The 21,353-nt window shown below is 42.5% G+C and overlaps 1 protein-coding gene across 1 annotated transcript in view; it reads left to right on the top strand.

The window, feature by feature from the left end:
- LRBA (LPS responsive beige-like anchor protein) overlaps nucleotides 1-21,353 on the top strand; it is a 1,038,582-nt gene that overhangs the window by 197,452 nt on the left and 819,777 nt on the right. The window contains exons 27-28 of the mRNA XM_073604899.1: nucleotides 8,645-8,752; nucleotides 18,400-18,571. Coding sequence (XP_073461000.1) covers nucleotides 8,645-8,752; nucleotides 18,400-18,571 — 280 coding nt within the window. The remainder of the gene's footprint in view (nucleotides 1-8,644; nucleotides 8,753-18,399; nucleotides 18,572-21,353) is intronic.

Raw genomic sequence — 21,353 nt, 5'->3', positions numbered from 1 at the left:
ATATTCACATGAGTACAACGTGTGGGTACTAATAACAGGGAATAATTAAAATAACATGAATATGACTGTAATATATCATAAAGGGTATTAATTATGATGTTGTTACTTATTGTTATAAACAGGATTACACACAAAAAAACAATATTATTATAAAATGGTGGATGTTTCTAACTCTTCATTGATTCCGCCAGGGTTTAAAGTGTCCAAAGAATAGATCCAGAAGGTCTCTTTCGCATAGTCTATAGAATCTTTCTGCTGCAGGGAGATTTTTAGGTATTTGCTCTGACCCATACCTCGAGACCTTCAGTGGATTTTGCATGGTGTTCACAGAAATGGCGTGGGACACTGTTTGTCCCTCCCACGTTCTATCTTTCTAAAGTGCTCACCAAATCTTTGTCTTAGTGGGCGTATAGTATGCCCCACATATATAATGTTACAAGGACAACTGAGACCATAGACCACAAAATCTGAGCAACAGTTGTAAAAATTGTCCAACATGTAAATTTTAGTGGAAAAATGTTTCTTTCCATGCTTGACAAAACTACAGGTTTTACACTGGAACATGCCCCTGAGTGGAATCATATGTGCATGTGCTGGTGTAATTTCCTTTATGGACTTTAGTTTGCTAGGTGCAATTTTATTTTTGATGTTGGGAGCCTTTCTATAAGTAATTTTAGGATGATTTGGTAAAACTGGTTTGAGGTGTGGATCCTCAAGAAGGATTGGCCAATACTTCTTGAAAATTGCCTCCATTTGGGAAAATTTAGTGTGGAACCTAGTAATGAAGCGCCCAGATTGGTTAAAATTATCATCATTTTTGTTTGGGGCTACAGGTGTAGAATGTAAATAATGTTTCTGTGCTTGATCTACCAATGACTCTGGATAACCCTTGTCCTTGAGTTTCTTTCTAAGTAGATGGCTTTGTTCCATGTAATCAGATATTTTGGTGCAGTTTCTCCGCAGTCGACAAAACTGCCCCTTGGGAATATTGTCTTTCTATTTTTTATTATGACAGCTCTTATAATGTAGTAAGGAATTTTCTGCCGTGGGTTTAAAGAAATTCCTAGCATGTATCTCATTATCTGCATGGTAAAGGTCAAGATCCAAAAAAGCTAGTTTATCTTTGTCCATAACATGGGTAAAGCTAAGGCCATGTGGGTTATTGTTGCAGTGGGAAACAAACTCATCAACGATATCGTCTGGACCATCCCAGATGATTATGATGTCGTCAATGAATCGACCAAAGAAAATTAGATGCCTAAGAAATGGATTATTTTGCCAGATGTATCTGTGTTCCCATAATGCCATTGCTAAATTTGCATACGAAGGCGCAAAATTGGCCCCCATGGCTGTCCCTTGGACCTGCAGATTGTGCTGTTCATCAAATGTAAAATAATTGTTTATCAAGCAGTATCTTGTACAGTCCAAGATGAACGAGGCCTGTTTGTTACTCATGTACGGATTTTGGGATAGAAAGTGACTAAGTGCTGCTATTCCAAAGTTATGGGGAATAGAGGTATACAAGGAGCTAACATCTAAAGATATCCAGATATGTTGGTCTTCCCATCTATAGGGTTTCAATAAATCCAAAAAGGTGGGTTCCATCTCGGATATATGACTGCAGCCCTTGTGCTAGGGGCTGTAAGTGGTAATCAATATATTTTGACAGTCCGGAAGTGATACTGTCCATAGCAGCAATAATAGGTCTCCCTGGGGGATTAGTCTGGTTTTTATGAATTTTGGGTATGTGGTAATAATATGGGGTCCGGTAGAAGTCTCTCCATAAAAAGGAGGCTTCATTTTTATTGATGATATTTGATTGGATAGCACCATCAATAAGTAAATTTATGTCTTTTTGAAATTCAGGTAGAGGATCTGAACTTAGCTTGTGATAGGTAGAACTATCCGCAAGTAGGCGATCCGCTTCTTTGATATAGTCAGATCTATTTTGAATCACAATTCCGCCGCCTTTATCGGCAGTTTTTATGATCAGATCTTTATTATCAGTTAGGGCTTTTAAGGCTGTTTTTTCTTTAGAGGTAAGGCTACCAAGGTTGGTAGCACTTGATTCTCTACAAGCACACATCTTTTTAAGATCTGAGAATACCATGTTGTAAAATGTAGTAAGGTGTGGGCCTTTTGATTGATATGCAAAAAAGACTGATTTTGGTTTTTATCCTGAATGTATAACTGGTGGAGAAATGTGTAGATGTTGCGTGAAAAGATCTAATCCTGTGTATGAGTCATCATGATAAAGGTGCTCGAGCATCTCCATCTCTACATCAAAATCAAATACTTGTTCTTCAGAAGGAAGGTCCACCTTAACTGCTGGACAGGGGCTATTCGCATTGCATGTATTTTTCGCATTTTTAATTTGGAAAAATCTATGCAACGTAAGATTTCTGATGTATCTATTGAGATCTTTAAACAAAATGAATGGGTCTGGTTTATTAGATGGTGAAAAATTAAGACCATGATTTAACAGGGAGACTTCTGCTGGGGATAGAGTGTGTTTGGACAAATTAAAGATTTTGACCGTTTCCGATTTTTGCTTACTTGTGCTTCTATTTCTACCTCTTCCCCCTCTGCAGCCTCTCCGATGAACTTTCTTTTTATCTGGGTGGCTGGAGAGGGGTTTATGGATAAAAAAGACACATTTTCTAGGGTACTATTAGAACCAAAAGTGATTGGTATATTAGTAGTTTTCTTAGGTGACTGTGGAGTGGATTTACTAATAGAACAGGTAGAAGAGATGTTGGATACTGGACAAGTGGATGTTGTGGCTCCAGAACAAAAGGATGTAGCAAAATCTGCATTTGGCGCAGCAGCATTATTTACTGTATTATAAGTTCTATGGTTTGATTCGTTTTCTGGAACAGAAGTATCCATTTCTGTTACCTGTGCCTGATTGTGCGTTTTTTGAGGGGATATATTGGTAGTAGTTGAGATACTATTCTCAGAATATGGTCGTGAACAATTGTAGAATTGATTTAGTTTAGTCAATAATTTAGCTTTGGGTGACTTAATGGGAAGATTGGCGTTGTGCTGCTGTCGTGTAGTGTGACCTGTGTGAGAGGGACACTCTGAGCCACCAGCTGCATTACGCCTCACGAATGAGGTGGGTAGCAATGGTGGTGGATGGGGAAGGGATGATCGAGTAGTGGGATGGCTAGATGGATATTCTTCCATTAATGGTGGAATAGGTGTTGGTTTTTTCATCCATGTAAACACTTTTTTATTGGAATAATCTTGGATGTCCCGCCTGAATTTCCCTAATTTGCTATAAATAAGATCATTTTCTTGCTTCTTAGTGTTATTTTTGAGAATATCTAGCCAAGGGGAGGGAATTTTTTGTCCTACGTTAATTATTTCTGTTGATAGTGTTTGTACAGTTTTTTTGAGTTCAAACTTCTTATCCTTATGTTTTACTAATATAGTCATCCACTTTGTGGTACAAAATTCTGCCAAACTACCCCATTCCTTGGCATCATCTGATTCCAGGAAGGAGCAGTTCTTGAGAATGCGGAGACCTCGTGCTGAAATTCTACTTTTTAAATATTGGTTGATGAACAGCACTATCTGCAGGAGGGCTGCACAAGGGCTGCAGTCATATATCCGGGATGGAACCCACCTTTTTGGATTTATTGAAATCCTATAGATGGGAAGACCAATATATCTGGATATCTTTAGATGTTCGCTCCTTGTATACCTCTATTCCCCATAACTTTGGAATAGCAGCACTTAGTCACTTTCTATCCCAAAATCCGTACATGAGTAACAAACAGGCCTCGTTCATCTTGGACTGTGCAAGATACTGCTTGATACACAATTATTGTACATTTGATGAACAGCACTATCTGCAGGTCCAAGGGACAGCCATGGGGGCCAATTTTGCGCCTTCGTATGCAAATTTAGCAATGGGATTATGGGAACACAGACACATCTGGCAAAATAATCCATTTCTTAGGCATCTCATTTTCTATGGTCCATTCATTGACATCATAATCATCTGGGATGGTCCAGACGATATCGTTGATGAGTTTGTCTCCCACTGCAACAATAACCCACATGGCCTTAGCTTTACCCATGTTATGGACAAAGTTAAACTAGCTTTTTTGGATCTTGACCTTTACCATGCAGATAATGAGATACATGCTAGGAATTTCTTTAAACCCATGGCAGGAAATTCCTTACTACATTATAAGAGCTGTCATTATAATAAATGGAAAGACAATATTCCCAAGGGGCAGTTTTGTCGATTGGGAGAAACAGCACCAAAATATCTGATTACATGGAACAAAGCCATCTACTTAGAAAGAAACTCGAGGACAAGGGTTATCCAGAGTCGTTGGTGGATCAAGCACAGAAACATTATTTACAATCTACACCTGTAGTCCAAAACAAAAATGATGAGAATTTTAACCAATCTGAGCGCTTCATTCCTAGGTTCCACACTAAATTTTCCCAAATGGAGGCAATTTTCAAGAATTATTGGCCAATCCTTCTTGAGGATCCACACCTCAAACCAGTTTTACCAAATCATCCTAAAATTACTTATAGAAAGGCTCTCAACATCAAAAATAAAATTGCACCTAGCAAACTAAAGTCCATAAAGGAAATTACACCGGCACATGCCCATATGATTCCACTCAGGGGCATGTTCCAGTGTAAAAAAGCTATGTGTAAAACCTGTAGTTTTGTCAAGCATGGAAAGTAACATTTTTCCACTAAAGGAAAAATTTACATGTTGGACGATTTTTACAACTGTGACTCGGATTTTGTGGTCTATGGTCTCAGTTGTCCTTGTAACCTTATATATGTGGGGCGTACTATACGCCGACTAAGACAAAGATTTGGTGAGCACAGAAGAAAGATAGAAGGTGGGAAGGACAAACAGTGTCCCACGCCATTTCTGTGAACACCATGCAAAATCCACCGAAGGTCTCGAGGTATGGGTCATAGAGCAAATACCTAAAAAATCTCCCTGCAGCAGAAAGATTCTATAGACTATGCGAAAGAGAGACCTTTTGGATCTATTCTTTGGACATTCTAAACCCTGGCGGAATCAATGAAGAGTTAGAAAAATATCCACCATTTTATAATAATATTGTTTTTTGTGTATAATCCCGTTTATAACAATAAGTAACAACAACATAATTAATACCCTTTATGATATATTAGTCATATTCATGTTATTTTAATTATTCCCAGTTATTAGTACCCACACAATTGTACTCACACAAATGTGAATATAAAGGTTATTTCAATCATCCCCTGTCTTTAGTGGCCCTACACGTTGTATCCATGCATGTGTGTATGTATATTTGTCCGTATATGAACATATGCATGGTACAAATGTTATACTCATAATGGTCCCCCCCCTTTTTGTAAAATTATCCATGGCCATGAAATTTAGATTTTTATACCCATTAACTATATTTTTAATACTATTTGTGATAATATGCATAATAATAATTTTTAGCAATAATCTTTTAATAATAATAATGTGTGCACAATTCAATTATATATATATATATATATATATATATATATATATATATATATATATATATATATATATATATATATGATTTTTTTAAAGAATTTATTTGCAAATTATGGTGAAAAATAAGTATTTGGTCACCTACAAACAAGCAAGATTTCTGGCTCTCACAGACCTGTATCGTCTTCTTTAAGAGGCTCCTCTGTCCTCCACTCATTACCTGTATTAATGGCACCTGTTTGAACTTGTTATCAGTATAAAAGACACCTGTCCACAACCTCAAACAGTCACACTCCAAACTCCACTATGGTGAAGACCAAAGAGCTGTCGAAGGACACCAGAAACAAAATTGTAGACCTGCACCAGGCTGGGAAAACTGAATAGGCAAGCAGCTTGGTGTGAAGAAATCAACTGTGGGAGCAATAATTAGAAAATTGAAGACCTACAAGACCACTGATAATCTCCCTCGATCTGGGGCTCCATGCAAGATCTCACCCCGTGGGGTCAAAATGATCACAAGAATGGTGAGCAAAAATCCCAGAGCCACACAGGGGGGACCTAGTGAATGACCTGCAGAGAGCTGGGACCAACATAACAAAGGCTACCATCAGTAACACACTACACCGCCAGGGACTCAGATCCTGCAGTACCAGACGTGTCCCCCTGCATAAGCCAGTACATGTCCGGGCCTGTCTTAGGTTTGCTAGAGAGCATTTGGTTGATCCAGAAGAGGATTAGGAGAATGTCATATGGTCAGATGAAACCAAAGTAGAACTGCTTGGTAGAAACACAACTCGTTGTGTTTGGAGGAGAGAGAATGCTGAGTTGCAACCAAAGAACACTATACCTACTGTGAAGCATGGGGGTGGCAGCATCATGCTTTGGGGCTGTTTTTCTGCAAAGGGAACAGGACAACTGATCCGTGTGCATGAAAGAATGAATGGGGCCATGTATCGTGAGATTTTGAGTGAAAACCTCCTCCCATCAGCAAGGGCATTGAAGATGAAATGTGGCTGGGACTTTCAGCATGACAGTGATCCTAAACACACCGCCCGGGCAATGAAGGAGTGGCTTCGTAAGAAGCATTTCAAGGTCCTGGAGTGGCCTAGCCAGTCTCCAGAACTCAACCCCATAGAAAACCTTTGGAGGGAGTTGAAAGTCTGTGTTGCCCAGCGACAGCCCCAAAACATCACTGCTCTAGAGGAGATCTCCATGGAGGAATGGGCCAACATACCAGCAACAGTGTGTGACAACCTTGTGAAGACTTACAGAAAACATTTGACCTCTGTCATTGCCAACAAAGGATATATAACAAAGTATTGAGATGAACTTTTGATATTGACCAAATACTTATTTTCCACCATAATTTGCAAATAAATTCTTTCAAAAATCAGACAATGTGATTGTCTGGATTTGTTTCCACATTTTGTCTCTCATAGTTGAGGTATACCTATGATGACAATTACAGGCCTCTCATCTTTTTAAGTGGGAGAACTTGCACAATTGGTGGCTGACTAATTACTTTTTTGCCCCACTGTATGTGTGTGTGTGTATAAACGAAAAATGAATACAAGAAAGGCTAGTTGCATATTCACATTATGCACATATTTTAAATTTTTACTTTTATTTTATCCCCGCGATATCATTTGTATCCACTAGGCGGCAGTGCTAGGAGAGCACTTAAATAGGCTGCAATTAGCTCAATCTTCCCTAGCTTGAAAAAGGAGCGTGCCCCAATGCGCATGCTCTGAAACACGTCGCTTAACAGCAGTACAGCCCATACCATCGAATCTGCGTTCCAGCCCTCCATTCAACTGCCCGGCGGAGGTGCAAGCCTCGTCCTGGATTACGATCAGATCCCGGAAGTCTGCGCCGAACACACTAGCCAGCAGCGCAGAGGAACAAGGCTCTTCTTCCATCTGAGAGTGCAGAAATCACGTATGGCCTCTACTGAAACCCATGCCGGACTAACAAATTTTAATATGTGAGTGCTTTTAATGGAATTGTATCATTAAAATATACTATCTTACTAAGAAGCGCCTCTGCTGTTTCTTCTTCTCTAAAATCTCAGGCCTGTTAAGCATGCATGTTTATGGGAAAGACTATTTCTTACAGGATAAGTTCACCTTTAGTAAAAATAAATACATGAGCATGATTTTGCAGCTAAATGTACATTTATACTTTTTTTTACACTGGAGCAAAGCATTACACCTGTTATCATTGGATCACAGTTGCAAAGTTGGGCTCCTGCAGACCCTTCTGACAGCGCTCTGCCCATTCTCTGTACGGGAGGACAGTTACTGAGCTGTAGCAAATGTCAGTGACCTACAAGGACACTGATCGGCTTGCTTGTAGTTCATTAGGAACTACAAGCCTTCTGCCCCAGTAGCAGACGAGACTTCTAGTTCATTCACAGATCTGTGAATGAATGATGTGGCTGTGTGGGTAGAGCCCCGCACAGCTGCGCTGTTTGGAAAATGTAATGGACCAAAGGGAGAAGAACCCCCCCCCCCACCTGCTGCTACAGGTAAGGGGGTTGAGGTGAGGGGTGTTGTGAACATCTTACATGTTACACTCAAATACGTGTGTAACCTGTTCAAACGGTGAACTTGGCCTTTAAGAATAAGATTTTGGTAGTCCTGGCCAGAACGCTATCTGCATGCTCTCCGTATGCTTGCATGGGTTTCCTCCCACACCCCAAAGACATGCTGGTAGGTTAACTGGTTTCTGCTTAAATTTGCACCAATGTGTGTATGTATGCATATGAGATACGAAACGGAGGTTGTAAGATCCTTGAACAGGGGCCGATGTAAATGTACAGTATGGAAAGTGCTGCATAAATTGTTGGCACTTTATAAAGGCCTGTAAAAATATGTTAAATATTTCTTCACCCACTTAAGTATATGGAAAGTTTTAGTCCATGCTTTGCAAGAGTGGTGCTGATTTATCTCTAAAAAGATTTAATGCAGTCAGTTTTTGTACATGGTTGCACTACAAGTGAGATCTATTAACCGGAGTGAAAAGAAAACATTCAACTTAATATTGGTATTAATGGTGGGGGGTTACTAAAGCATGTCAATGAATTTAACACCACTGCTATGTTGTTTTTTTTTTTTTTTTTTTTTGTATATATGTTTTCAGAATCCAGTTGACATACTGACAGGCGGAATTTCTCCCGTCCGAGACTATGACAGGCTTCTACAAGACATGGATATAAACAGATTGCGAGCTGTGGTCTTCAGAGATGTGGTGAGTGGAAGATCAATACCTTATATATTACCTTTGAAATATTTATGTTGGTGTTACAGGAATTTTCAGAGTTTATTCTTACTTCATATATTTCCTTCTTTTTTTTTTTGTTTCCTGTTTTTTGTAAGCTGACCATATAGAAAAGAGGGCAATCAGATTTACAGGCAAAACTCCCTCAAGTTTGTGCGCCTTCCACAAAGACCCTAAACACAAGCGGTTACCCTACTAAGCCTCCATTCACACCTGAGCATTTTGTAGTGTTTCCCTATTCACTTATCTGATCCTCCATGCTCCTAGACTGGTCCCGGCAGCGTCTCCTACCCTAGGCTCCAGCGGTCTAAGGTCTGACATCAAGACCAGTGCAGGCTCCATAGCCCTTCATTGCATAATTGCATTGGGTAATAGACTAAATAGACTGAGCAATTAACTCTTGTAGTGAGGCTGCAGTCCAACTGCAAAAATGTATTTTCAAGTTTTCTGGAGCTGGGCTATAGAATTCTCTAAGTAAGTCAATGATGTATAGCACTGGACACTACCCTTTTATTTGCACTGTTAGACCTATGAATTTCTCACTCTGCAGGGGGTCAGTGCTGAGGGACTTAGCTCTGACCTCCACTGGCATCTACCTGCTGATGCCCCTGCTTTGCAAGAGCAATGTGGAACTCCCATCTTCAGGCTGTCTCTCTTACCGGAGCCCAGGAGACACAGCCGCTGGTTAGGGGAGGGAGAGCACTGAGAGACTGATGTAAATCTATGCCTCGATTTTCACATGCAAACAATGAAACTCGAAGTAAGTGTCACTTCTGGGTTCAGATGCACCATTTATTGGCCAGTACAGCCATGGGACACTTCTAACCAAGCCGATCTGTGCTTGGTTAGTTGGTGTGAAGGGCAGGGGAGGCATATGTATTAGTACATGCGTACTTGCCACCTACCCAATGCTATGACAGGGGTTTATTAAAAAAATAAGAGAAAAAGTTTAAAAAAATAGTGATAATAAAATATATTTAAAAAAAAAACAAAAAAAAACTGTTGCCCTGTGCAAATGCAAGCCCAGAGTGTGCGCATGCATGTAAACCTTGATAGCACCACACGTGTATCATACAGTGCCTTGAATAAGTATTCATACCCCTTGAAATTTTCCACATTTTGTCATGTTATAACCAAAAATGTGCTTTATTGTAATTTTATGTGATAGACATACACAAAGTGGCAGATGATTGTGAAGTGGAAGGAAAATGATAAACGGTTTTCAAAATGTTTTACAAATATCTGAAAAGTGTGGCATGTATTTGTATTCAGCCCCCCTGAGTCAATACTTTGTTGAACCACCTTTCACTGCAATTACAGCTGCAAGTCTTTTTGGGTATTTCTCTACCAGCTTTGCACATCTAGAGTGACATTTTTGCCCATTCTTCTTTGCAAAATATCTCCAGTACTGTCAGATTGGATGGAGAACTTATGAACAGCTATTTTTAAGTCTTGCCATGGATTTTCATTTGGATTTTATGTCTGGACTTTGACTGGGCTATTCTAACACATGAATATGCTTTGCTTTGATTTCAAGTATTCCATTGTAGCTCTTGCTGTATGTTTAGGGTCATTGTCCTACTGAAAGGTAAACCACTGCCCCAGTCCAGGCTTTTGCAGACTTTACCAGGTTTTCTTCTAAGATTGCCCTGTATTTGGCATCAACTCTGACCAGATTCCCTGTCCCTGCTGAAGAACAACATCCCCACCACATGATGCTGCCACCACCATGTTTAATGTTGGGGATGGTGTGTTCAGGGTGATGTGCAGTATTAGTTTTCCGCCACACACATCGTTTTGCTTTTAGGCCAAAATGTTACATTTTTGGTCTCATCTGACCAAAACAGCACATGTTTGCTATGTCCCCCACATGGCTTCTTACAAATGGGACTTCTTATAGCTTTAACAATGACTTTCTTCTTGCCACTCTTCCATTAAGGCCAGATTTGTGGAGTGCACGATTAATAGTTGTCCTGTGGACAGATTCTCTCACCTGAGCTGTGGATCTCTGCAGCTCCTCCAGCGTTACCTTGGGCCACTTGGCTGCTTAATGCTCTCCTTGGTAGGTTTGCAGTTGTGCCACACACTTTCAATTTTCGGATGATGGATTGAACAGTGCTCCGTGAGATTTTCAAAGCTTGGGATATTTTTTTTCATAGCCTGACCCTGCTTAAAACTTCTCCGCAACTTTATCTCTGACCTGTTTGGTGTGTTCTTTGGCCTTCACGATGCTGTTTGTTCACTAAGGTTCTTAAACAACCCTCTGAGGGCTTCACAGAACAGCTGTATTACTGAGCTTAATTTACACATAGGGGGACTCTATTTACTAATTAGGTGACTTCTGAAGGAAATTGGTTCCACTGGATTTTAGTTAGGGGTATCAGAGTAAAGGGGGCTGAATACAAATGCACGCCACACTTTTCAGATGTTTGTTTGTAAAAAGAATTGAAAACCGTTTATCATTTTCCTTCAAAAGTTGTTTGTTGAGGGGGGCATGGCCTGGAGCTGCATGGCGTAGGGTGTGCAGAGTGAGCGCCGTCTGAGAATCCATCCTTTACATCGATCCTGTGGGGTAATCCTCCCTTAAATACACTGATCGTCTGCCCGTAGTGTCTCCCTGCACTCATGTCGCCGCCGAATCGGGTCTCCGAGGCTCTGGCCAAGCTGGATAAGTATCGCCATGAGGGATGAGAACATGTGGAGGAAGATGGCGCTGCTCTCATTCAGGAAGCAGAGGAGCTACCCTCCGGAGACACCACCAGAATCCTCGAGGCTGTCTCCCTGTGCCAAACTACCCTCACTTCTAAAATGGAGGAGGTGAAGGTCGGCATCTCTCTAATCCAACAGGATAGCCACAAATTGAGGGAGAGAGCGACTGAGACCGAGCGCAAGGTAGGTCACATGGAGGCTGAAATCCCACCATTGCAAGTGACCACTGAATGGCTGCAGCATCATCTCAGGGTCATCCTGAATAAGCAGGACGACATGGAGAACAAACTCCGCAGATGAAATTCCTTATTTGTGAGTCGACCCGAAAGAGCGGAGGGCTTATTAAAACTTTCAGCAGGGAGGCCTTCTCGACAACGTTTGTGGTGGAGCATGCTTATCGCCTGGCTGCTTGCCGTCCAGCTCCCCCCCATGCACCTTTATTGCAAAGCTTCTAAACTACCACGACCGGGACACTGTTCTGCGCCTAACCCGCGAGAGAGGCAACATCCCATTCGGCATCGTGAACGTCGCTGTGTTCCCGGATTTCTCCGCCAAAGTACAAAAGAGGGCACAGTTCACCGAGGCTAAGCGACAAAATTCTGCATCCACCACCTAACCTATGCAATGCTGTTCCCAGCGAGGCTCTGTGTGGTCTGTGATGGCAAGGCCCAATTCTTTGAAGGTCCCACTGCAGTCCTGTCATGGCTGGAACACCGCGGCGCAGCTGGCCCTGCACCTGCCTAGGTCTCCAATCAACTTCCCCCTCTCTCCGCATGTGAATGGGATTTCTCGGCTGTGGCTCTGTTGTTTCTGCCCCGGAACGGTCAATCTTCCACGAACTGTGAGCCAGGCACTGCCTGTTATTTCTCCCCTCCTGCACCCACTTTGTTCCCTTTCGGCCAGTCCTGGAGCTATCTGTGCCCCTTGTGCCAGTGTTGTAAGCCGGATCACTTCCCCATCTCTTTCTACTCACCACTTCATTGAGCCTGACTGCCCTCAGACGCACCGCCTGCACCCACCTGAACTGTCTGTAAACTTTCCACCCTGCACTGTTGTGCGCTCTTCAGTTACTAGCTGCCCCCCTGAGCCCGCCATGGTCACACTTGAACTCATGTTCCTTTTTTCTGACCTGGAGAACACTGATGCTTTTTGAAGTTTTGTTTCCCTGGCTAGCCGCTACCCCCACGGCTGTGGTGGCTAGGCGTTTATTCTGCCACGCTGGTCCAGAGTAGGCAAAGGTCATGTGTTATATGTATTAACTTGCTTACATTCGACTTACCTCGTAACTCAACCTCATTGTACTCGAGAGATATATATATATATATATATATATATATATATATATATATATATATATATATATATATATATATATATATATATATATATATATATATATATATATATATATTCATATATTCCTAATGGTCATTCACTACCCTCCTTGGCTCTCTGTGCAACCAGTACTAACAGGCCGCTGGTCCCTCCTGGCACAGACCCTCCACACTCACATGTGTAATGCTTTTTTTCCTTGTACTGCATGCTGTTCTGCACTGTATTTGAAATGTTTGACTGCTCTGTGGGAGGCTGTTCCCTGTGGATTCGACTGCATGCCCAAATACCCCGAAAACTGCCATGGCTTCTCTCTCAAATTAGTTACACGGAACTTGCACCGACTACACGCTAAACCCAAACGCGTAGCTGTCCTTTCCCACCTCAAGTCCTTGCGGGCAGACGTCTCTATCCTTGAGACTCACATCTCCGGTCAGATGCAGATGACGCTCAAAAAACCCTGGGTCGGCTGGTTCTACCATGCTTTCTACACCTCTAATTCCCACGGGGTAGCTATTCTGATCGCTAAATCAGTGCAGTTCCAACTCCACTACCTGCAGTTGGATCCGCTGCCGTTGGTGGCTTGGAGGTTCTCCTTATGGCATTTATATCTCACCACCATTCCAGTTTACTGTCCTGCAGGAGGGAATAGCCTTTATGGCCAAACATTCCACAGTACCTGCCATCTGGATTGGTGATTTTTAATATGACGATTAACCCCAGCCTTGATGGACTTGGCTCATCTGCCCGGATGCCATCCCAACCATCCCGCACCAGATTTGGGAGGTTTCTCTTAGTTCGCCATGATAGACACTTGGAGACACAAGTATCTGAACACGATAGCCTACTCCTGCTTTACTCCCCCACATGTCCTGTGTTGACCTACTGTTGATCTCCCCCACCCTAGTGCCCGACCTCCTGGATGTGGGGTTTGGCGTTGGGGTGCTCTGATCATTCCCCGTACTGGGTGACTATACGCCTACCCTCCGCCTGCATGTGGTGGCTGAACCCCTTTTGGTTCACCATCATGTTGGACCTGGATGCTGTTCAACGGGAATGGGTTTACTTTTTTCGCACCAATCTGAACTTGTCGAAGGTTGGGGCGGTGTGGGAGGCTTTCAAGCTACATGCCCGCATGGTCCTATCCGCACGCATTAACAGACATAAAGCCTCATCCAAGCTTGCACTACAATAGGCTGAGGAGCGTTTGAGCTCCCTCGAACAAGTATTCCTCACGAACCCCTCTGTGATTAATGCTTCCCTCGTGCGTTTGCAATCTAGACTCACTGACCAGTTACACTTTGAAAAGGCAAAGCAGGAAATCTTTTTTTAGCAAACAGCGCATTTTTGAATGCGGCGAAGGCGCAGGCAAACTGCTCGCCTATATGGCTCACCTTGACCATACGCCTCCGGTCGTGGTTCAGCTCCAATCAGTCTCTGGAGCTACGATCACAGACCCTGTCCAGGTGGCGGACAAGTTCAGGCGGTTCTACACTGACCTATACACTTCCACTGCTAGCCACACACAAGATAAACTGACCCTGTTGCTCCAGGACGTTGACTTCCCTACTCTCACTCATTCCCAAATTGCCCAACTAGAAGCGCCTATTACCACAGACTGCATAGCAGAGGCATTGGGGCACCTCCCACCCTCAAAGACAACCGTTTGTGATGGTCTCCCCCTAGAGTTTTATAACCAATTCCAGGAAGTCCTTATCCCCAAACTACAAGCTCTGTACACCCATATCTTCAACTCTGCTACACTTCTGTCATCCATGGGTGAAGCTCTCATTGTCCTAATGCCCAAACCTGGTAAAGACCCTATCTCTCTCCTACAATTAAACGTTAAAATCCTTGCCAAAATCCTTGCCCTGCGGCTTAATAAAGTGATACTTATTTTAATTCACCCGGACCAAACGGGTTCATGCCCAATAAGAACACAGCATTCAATCTTCTGAGACTCTTTATGAATTTACAGGCCGCACATGACACCATTAGATCCAGGGTAGTGGTAAGCCTGGATGCCGCCAAGGCGTTGGACTCTGTGGAGTGGAACTACCTGTGGAAATGTCTCCATAAGTTTAGCTTGAGCCCAAAATTTGTCAAGTGGCTCCAACTTCTTTACCAGGCCCCCACTGCCCGGATCCAAGTCAATGGTAGGCTATCAGAACCATTTGCGCTATCTAGAGGTACTCGCCAGGGTTGCCCTATATCCCCCTTATTGTATGCCCTAGCATCTCTCGCCATCAGGGCACACCCCCACATTAAAGGTCTCTGCATGGGATGGGTGACTGAGCTCCTCAGTCTCTATGCGGACGATATGCTCCTCTACCTAGAGGATGCTGGCCCCTCCCTTGCGGCTCTACAGTTGATAGAACAGTTTGGAGAATATTCTGGACTGCAGATTAACTGGTCTTGATCCCAAATCCTTTAACTGGATGTAAATGTCCCTACGGCAGATCAAGTGGCACTTCCCCTGGTCCGAGCAAGCTGGATCAAATATCTGGGCGTGCAATGCTCGAGAACCCCACATGGACTACATAGCCTCTCTTCGACCTTCTTAAAACCAAGACCCAGGTCTGGTCCTGACTCCCCCTTGGAATTATGGGTCATATTAATTTAGTAAAAATTATTCTCCTTCCCAAGTTCCTCTACCTGTTCTGGCATGGCCCTTTATATGTTCCCTCCCATGTCTTCAAGTCTATGGAATCTATCCTTAATACTTTTTGTATGGGGCTCCTCCTTTCATAAACTCTCATGGCGAACTCTGAAATGCCCTGTCCATCTGGCGGTACTGCCCTTCCTAACCTTGCCTTCTATTATATTGCCTCGCAACTGTCCCACTTTTACTACTATAACCAAGTAGATAGAGATCGGTACTCTACTCTGGTATGCTCCTCTGTTACTAACTTGGTTACCCATCCCTTTCAGGTTCTCCTGAATGGCACCCACGGGTCTCCACATATGGGCACTAGAAGCACTATATGGCGTTCCATCACTGCAAGGTATGGCAGCTTGCCATGGATATCACCAAGGCCCCTGCAGTTCACACCCACACACCATTGTGGGACAATTCCCAACTGCCCTATCTGCTTACTGTCCCTGACAATAATCTTTGGATTGCCAAGGGGGTCTTGTTTCTCTCACAGGTCCTGGACAATGGTACAGTTAGGTCGTTCCAAGCCATTAAGGACAATTTTGGGGTGTGTGTGTGTGTGTATGTATGTATGTATATATATATATATATATATATATATATATATATATATATATATATATATATATATATATATATGTGTGTGTGTGTGTATATATATATATATATATATATATATATATATATATATATATATATATATATATATAAAATGTAATTTTATTGACTAAAATTGTGTGTGTGTGTGAAAATAAAATTGCTCTGAGGCTGACCTGGCTATGCATGTTGCCAGCGGATGGGTTCTGCCTCCTGTCCTGAGTTACGACGTTTCCCCCTGGTGCAATTGCAGCATGTCTGATTCTAGACACAAGACACAGTCCTTCTGTTCTGTGTGTCCCCAGCTCACACTCCAGTAAGGGCTCCATTACTATTTGTAGTGTGCCTACTGATGTGGCCAATGTCTGTAATCTGGAATCATCTAGCCTTCTGCAGCTGGAGTTTTTGTCATCTTCAGAGTCTTTCCTAGCTCTGTCGAGTATGGCAGCCTCCTCTGCTCCAAAGAGGTTTTTACTTCAAACATGTATGACTTTATAGGCCAAAAAGCTCAGGTGTTTGCTGACTGATTGCAGAGGCCACAAAGGTGCTCCTGCATATCCCCCTGCAGATTTTGTATCCCATCTGTTTGCGACCTCAGAACTTTTGGCTACTAAGACACTGTCTTATTCCAAGTCTCTTCAATCCCTTCTGGACCAGCTTGACCCCGAGGAGTCCCAGTTTTCTGCTGTCAATCCTAAATTAGGAGACCTTTTCAGTGCTTATTGATGTGGTATGCACACATTTGAAGCTAGAGGATCAGCCCACTGATCAAAATGCTCTTGGTACTGCTTTGCTACAAACTGAGGCATACTAGTAGTAAGAGGGAAATCTTGGACTGGCATACATTATCTTTATGTCCACTCCTCCTGTAGGCGGCAGTATCACTCGAAAGTGTGTGCCTCATTTGACTCAAGAGAAGGATTGTAAAGTAAGTACAAATATCCTATTTATTCCAGCATGCAAAGTGGGAGAACGATATTTAGAGAGAGAGAAAAATAAACATCCTTAAAGTCTTCTTTAAAATATTGTGAGATAATTATAAACATATTTCTAGTTGCTATTTCACCATAGTGCATGAAAAATTTAGTCAAAAAGCCAGATTTGTATATTGGTCCTAAATTAGAGCCCTTTCACACTGGGGCGGTTTGCAGGCGCTATTGCGCTAATAATAGCGCCTGCAAACCGACCCGAAAGTGCCGCTGCTTGCATTCCAGTGTGAAAGCCCCAAGGGCTTTCACACTGGAGCGATGCGCTGGCAGGACGGTAAAAAAAGTCCTGCCAGCAGCATCTTCGGAGCGGTGAATGAGCGGTGTGTATACCGCTCCTTTACCGCTCCTGCCCATTGAAATCAATGGGACGGCGCGGCTATACCGCCGGCAAAGGCGGTGGTATTTAACCCTTTCTCGGCCGCTAGCGGGGGTTAAAACCGCCCCGCTAGCGGCCGCATACTGACGGTAAAACGCCGCTAATAATAGCGGCGTTTTACTGCCGACGCCACCCCAGTGTGAAAGGGCTCTTACTTTTTTTTTTTTAGAAGATTGGGCTGAATATATATCTATGTAATTCAATTAGGATGGTATGGCATAGGTTTTTGTACTGCACTAAAATCTACAATTTTTTTGTCCATCCATTACAGAACATATTTTCAATACGTTTGCATTTATGACTGTAGATGACCTTAGGTTTGTCTATTGAGAATGTTCATACATGTCTAAACAAAGTGGAAAAAGCTTTTTCTTAGACTTTTGCTCTACTGTGTTTCCAAATCTGTTGCATCGAAGTGTTGAAGGCTTTATAGTCTTGTAGGTGACCAACCAGGATGCTTGTGTCACTGTTTCTAGGTTCAGCTTTTTATGATCCTGGATCGCCTCCTGGATTACAGAGCTAATGATGCTAGTTAATTTTTATATTGACCAGAACCAAAAGGCAGAGAGGTGACATGAGAAGTTACCATACTAAACCATAATAGAAGTGTGTCGACTACCTGGCTATACATTGTGATAGAGGTGTTTCAGTCACAATACTGGACAAACAAGTTAAAAAAAATACTTTTGCAGTAAAATTTTTAACATACAGTATGCATTTAGTTCTGTATGTAGCCACTTGCCTTGAGTTGCACTTTAAAAGAAGCATAGATTATATTTAACAATATAATGTTATTTTCCATACCTTAAATTGTTCTTAATTATGTTCTATAAGGAGACAACACTGCAACAGGTCAGAATGTTTTTACTTATAGTATTGACAAAAATATCTTTAAAAAAAAGAATAGATCTGTAAAGACCTGAACATTAACATGTAACTCCTCCCTTTCATTGTTTAGGAGGACAGTAAACAGGCCCAGTTTCTAGCACTGGCTGTTGTCTACTTCATCTCTGTGCTCATGGTATCTAAATATCGGGACATCCTGGAGCCTCAGAATGAGAGAAAGCAGCTTCACGCCGGCACCCCTTCCGAGCATGTGGAAAATGGCAGTGCTGATGCTGGAATATCAGGTAGTTATAGCCATGTGGCCATATAAATCCAAGCATCACCAGCTTGTCTGCTTACAACACCAGTACATATAAGTTTGAGTTGTCAAATTGCAGAATTTACAGGGCAATTAGTTTCATACATGTTTTTCCTTTTCCATTCCTTACACACCTGATCCTTATCCTTATACATTTTTCCAGCACTCCCTTTTTTGTTTTTACCATTTTAGCCATTTCTCCATATTATGTTATTGCCCCTCACACTCCCATTCTAACACTGTTTATTCTGTCTCTTTTGCTTGCTCTCCTGGTTTATTTGCAAAAGTTTGAATAAGAGTTGCACAGAAAGATTACTTGAACTATGCAAAGTTTTCTACCAACAGTGTTTAATTTGTTCCTTTTGTTTTGTTAATCACATGGTTATGTAATTTGTAGCAAATATTACAGAAATCAAGATACTGAACATTTTCTGTAGTTACAGATTTAACATATCTATTTGTCATAGATTACTTTTTCACCCTTTCACTTTTTTGGATCAGCCATCATATACTGTACTTCCTAAGTAAGCGTTTCATTGCTTCGCTTAACTTTGCATTTTCATTGGCAATTCATTCAGTGCTGGTGCAAGAATTTTTGTTTACATGGGCTAAGATGGAAGCAATAATAACCCCCAACTGTGGTGTCAGTGGCTGCAATAATAACCCCCAATACTATGGTGTCAGCGGTAGCAATAACAAACCCCCAGCATTGATGTCACTGGGGGCAATAATAACCCCCTACTATGGTGTCAGTGGCTGCAAAAATAATCCCCTACTATGTTGTCAGTGGCTGCAATAGAAATCCCCAGCTTTTGGTGTCAGTGGCTGCAGTTATGACCCCCAGCACTGGTGTGAGTGGCTGCAATTATAACTCCTAGCACTGTTGTCAACCACACCCTCAGCCCGCAATTATAACCCCCAGCGTTGGTGTTAGTGGCTTCAATAATACACACCCCCCCCCCCCCCCCGACTATGGTGTTAGTGGCTGCAATAATAACCCCCTACTATGATGTCAGCGGCTGCATTAATAACCCCAGCACTGGTGTACACCACACCTCGCCCCCCCCACATTAGTGGCAGTGCCATTCTACCCCCCCCCCACCAGCTGGTGGTCAGTAGAAGTGGCTATTTAACATCCTCCGCCTTACCTGATCACTCTCTGAGCTACTCTTCCTCCCCTCTGAGGGCCGGACTTTCAGTGGCGGTTGCTGGAAGACCCCGAAGAGGATCCCAGATCACGCTGAGTAGGATTTCAGAAGAGCAGAATCCTGGGACCTGCTCTGTACTGATCCAGTGATTGCCCCTCCCATCCCATACAAAGCTTGGCTTGACACCGTTCTGAGCCCCCTCAGCCAGTGATGAGAAGAGCGATCTGCCTGCACACCACCCTCCTGATCCCCTTCCCAACCACCAAGGTGAATGTATACTGGGGCCCTGCCACCTCCACACACACGGTCGGGCACAGCAGCCTCTGCTCACATTGCTCAACGGATCCCAGCTGATCCACTGCACAAGGCAGCTGGCACAGGACTTCTAGTGCTGGAATCTTCAGATCTCTGGAGGGACTCTAAATATCTGAATCCCCAGTAAGGGGTGTTTTGAGGGTGGGGAGTATATTTGCACAATGTTGTGTTTTACACCCTAAATATGGATGTAACCTGGTCTTAAGGTGGAGTTAGCCTTTAATAACAATCTTTACTTTCATGGCATTTGATTTTATATGTTAAATGAGCATTCGGCACCTACATTTTAGTTCTCAATGCTTGCACTTTTTTGTTAAGTTTTTTTTTCTTTTTAAATATAGAGATGAAAAGTTCACCCCTTCCCTTTCCATAAAAGTAGCAGTATAGTAAAGAAGCTTGAAGCCTTCTCAATGCAGATGCCAGCCCAAATTTCCTCTTCACACTGAGTCAGCTCTTTAAGTGCAAAAATAAAAAAATGGAGCCCTCTGTCAAAGTACAGTCAGTGGGATTTTCACAGCATAGTGCCCCAGTAGGTGGTGTTGGTAATATTAGGGGAGGGTTTATTTGCAGTTGGCAAATTGCTACCCCCTGCAGTTTACTAGTAGCAGGGCCTGTTAAACTTTGCTCATTCTCCAATGGTACTCAGTAAAAAGGAAAAAAATGCAGACCAGTTTAGTACCTTGTCTACTCATTTGTTACAAAGAGGATATCTGGTAAGCAGGGGATGAAGATTGTAGTCTTAACAATTTTTATAATAAATTGATACCTGGGCTTGGATTTATTTCAGATTAAACGTGTCCATTTTATTTTATCTTTTGTCTTTTTGTGTTCTATAATGAGTAGCACCCCAGGGGCTGGTTTATGCCAATAATTTCTAAATGTCTTAATTTCCTTAGTGAAATTCTGTCCTTAGGGCTGGTAACCATTCATAAGGCCATGTTCACATGGGCTATGCATACACCCATGTGAAGAGCTGTGTTCGCCCACACGGGATGCACAGCTGTGCCTGTCCATTTGCCTGCAGACATTCCCATTCATGTCTATTGGGACCCAGCGGCTGCATGGATGCCGCCGCCGGTCCGGTTTTTGCATTTTATGACATACGCCTGCACAGCTGTCAGATTGGGACCTCCAGCTGTGTTTGTCCGATTAGAAACAAACAGAACTGCTTGCATGTGGATGCACAGAACACACAGATAAATACGCCTGTGTGAACGAGGCCTAAGATGTCTTCATGGTTAGGCTCTTTGGTGCCCAAAGACTAAATTCCAAAGTCGTATACAAAAATATTTTAAATAAAATAAT

Source organism: Aquarana catesbeiana, linkage group LG01 (assembly GCF_042186555.1).
Source record: "Aquarana catesbeiana isolate 2022-GZ linkage group LG01, ASM4218655v1, whole genome shotgun sequence".
Taxonomy (NCBI): Eukaryota; Metazoa; Chordata; class Amphibia; order Anura; family Ranidae; genus Aquarana; species Aquarana catesbeiana.
This window is presented reverse-complemented; position numbering and strand designations above follow the sequence as displayed.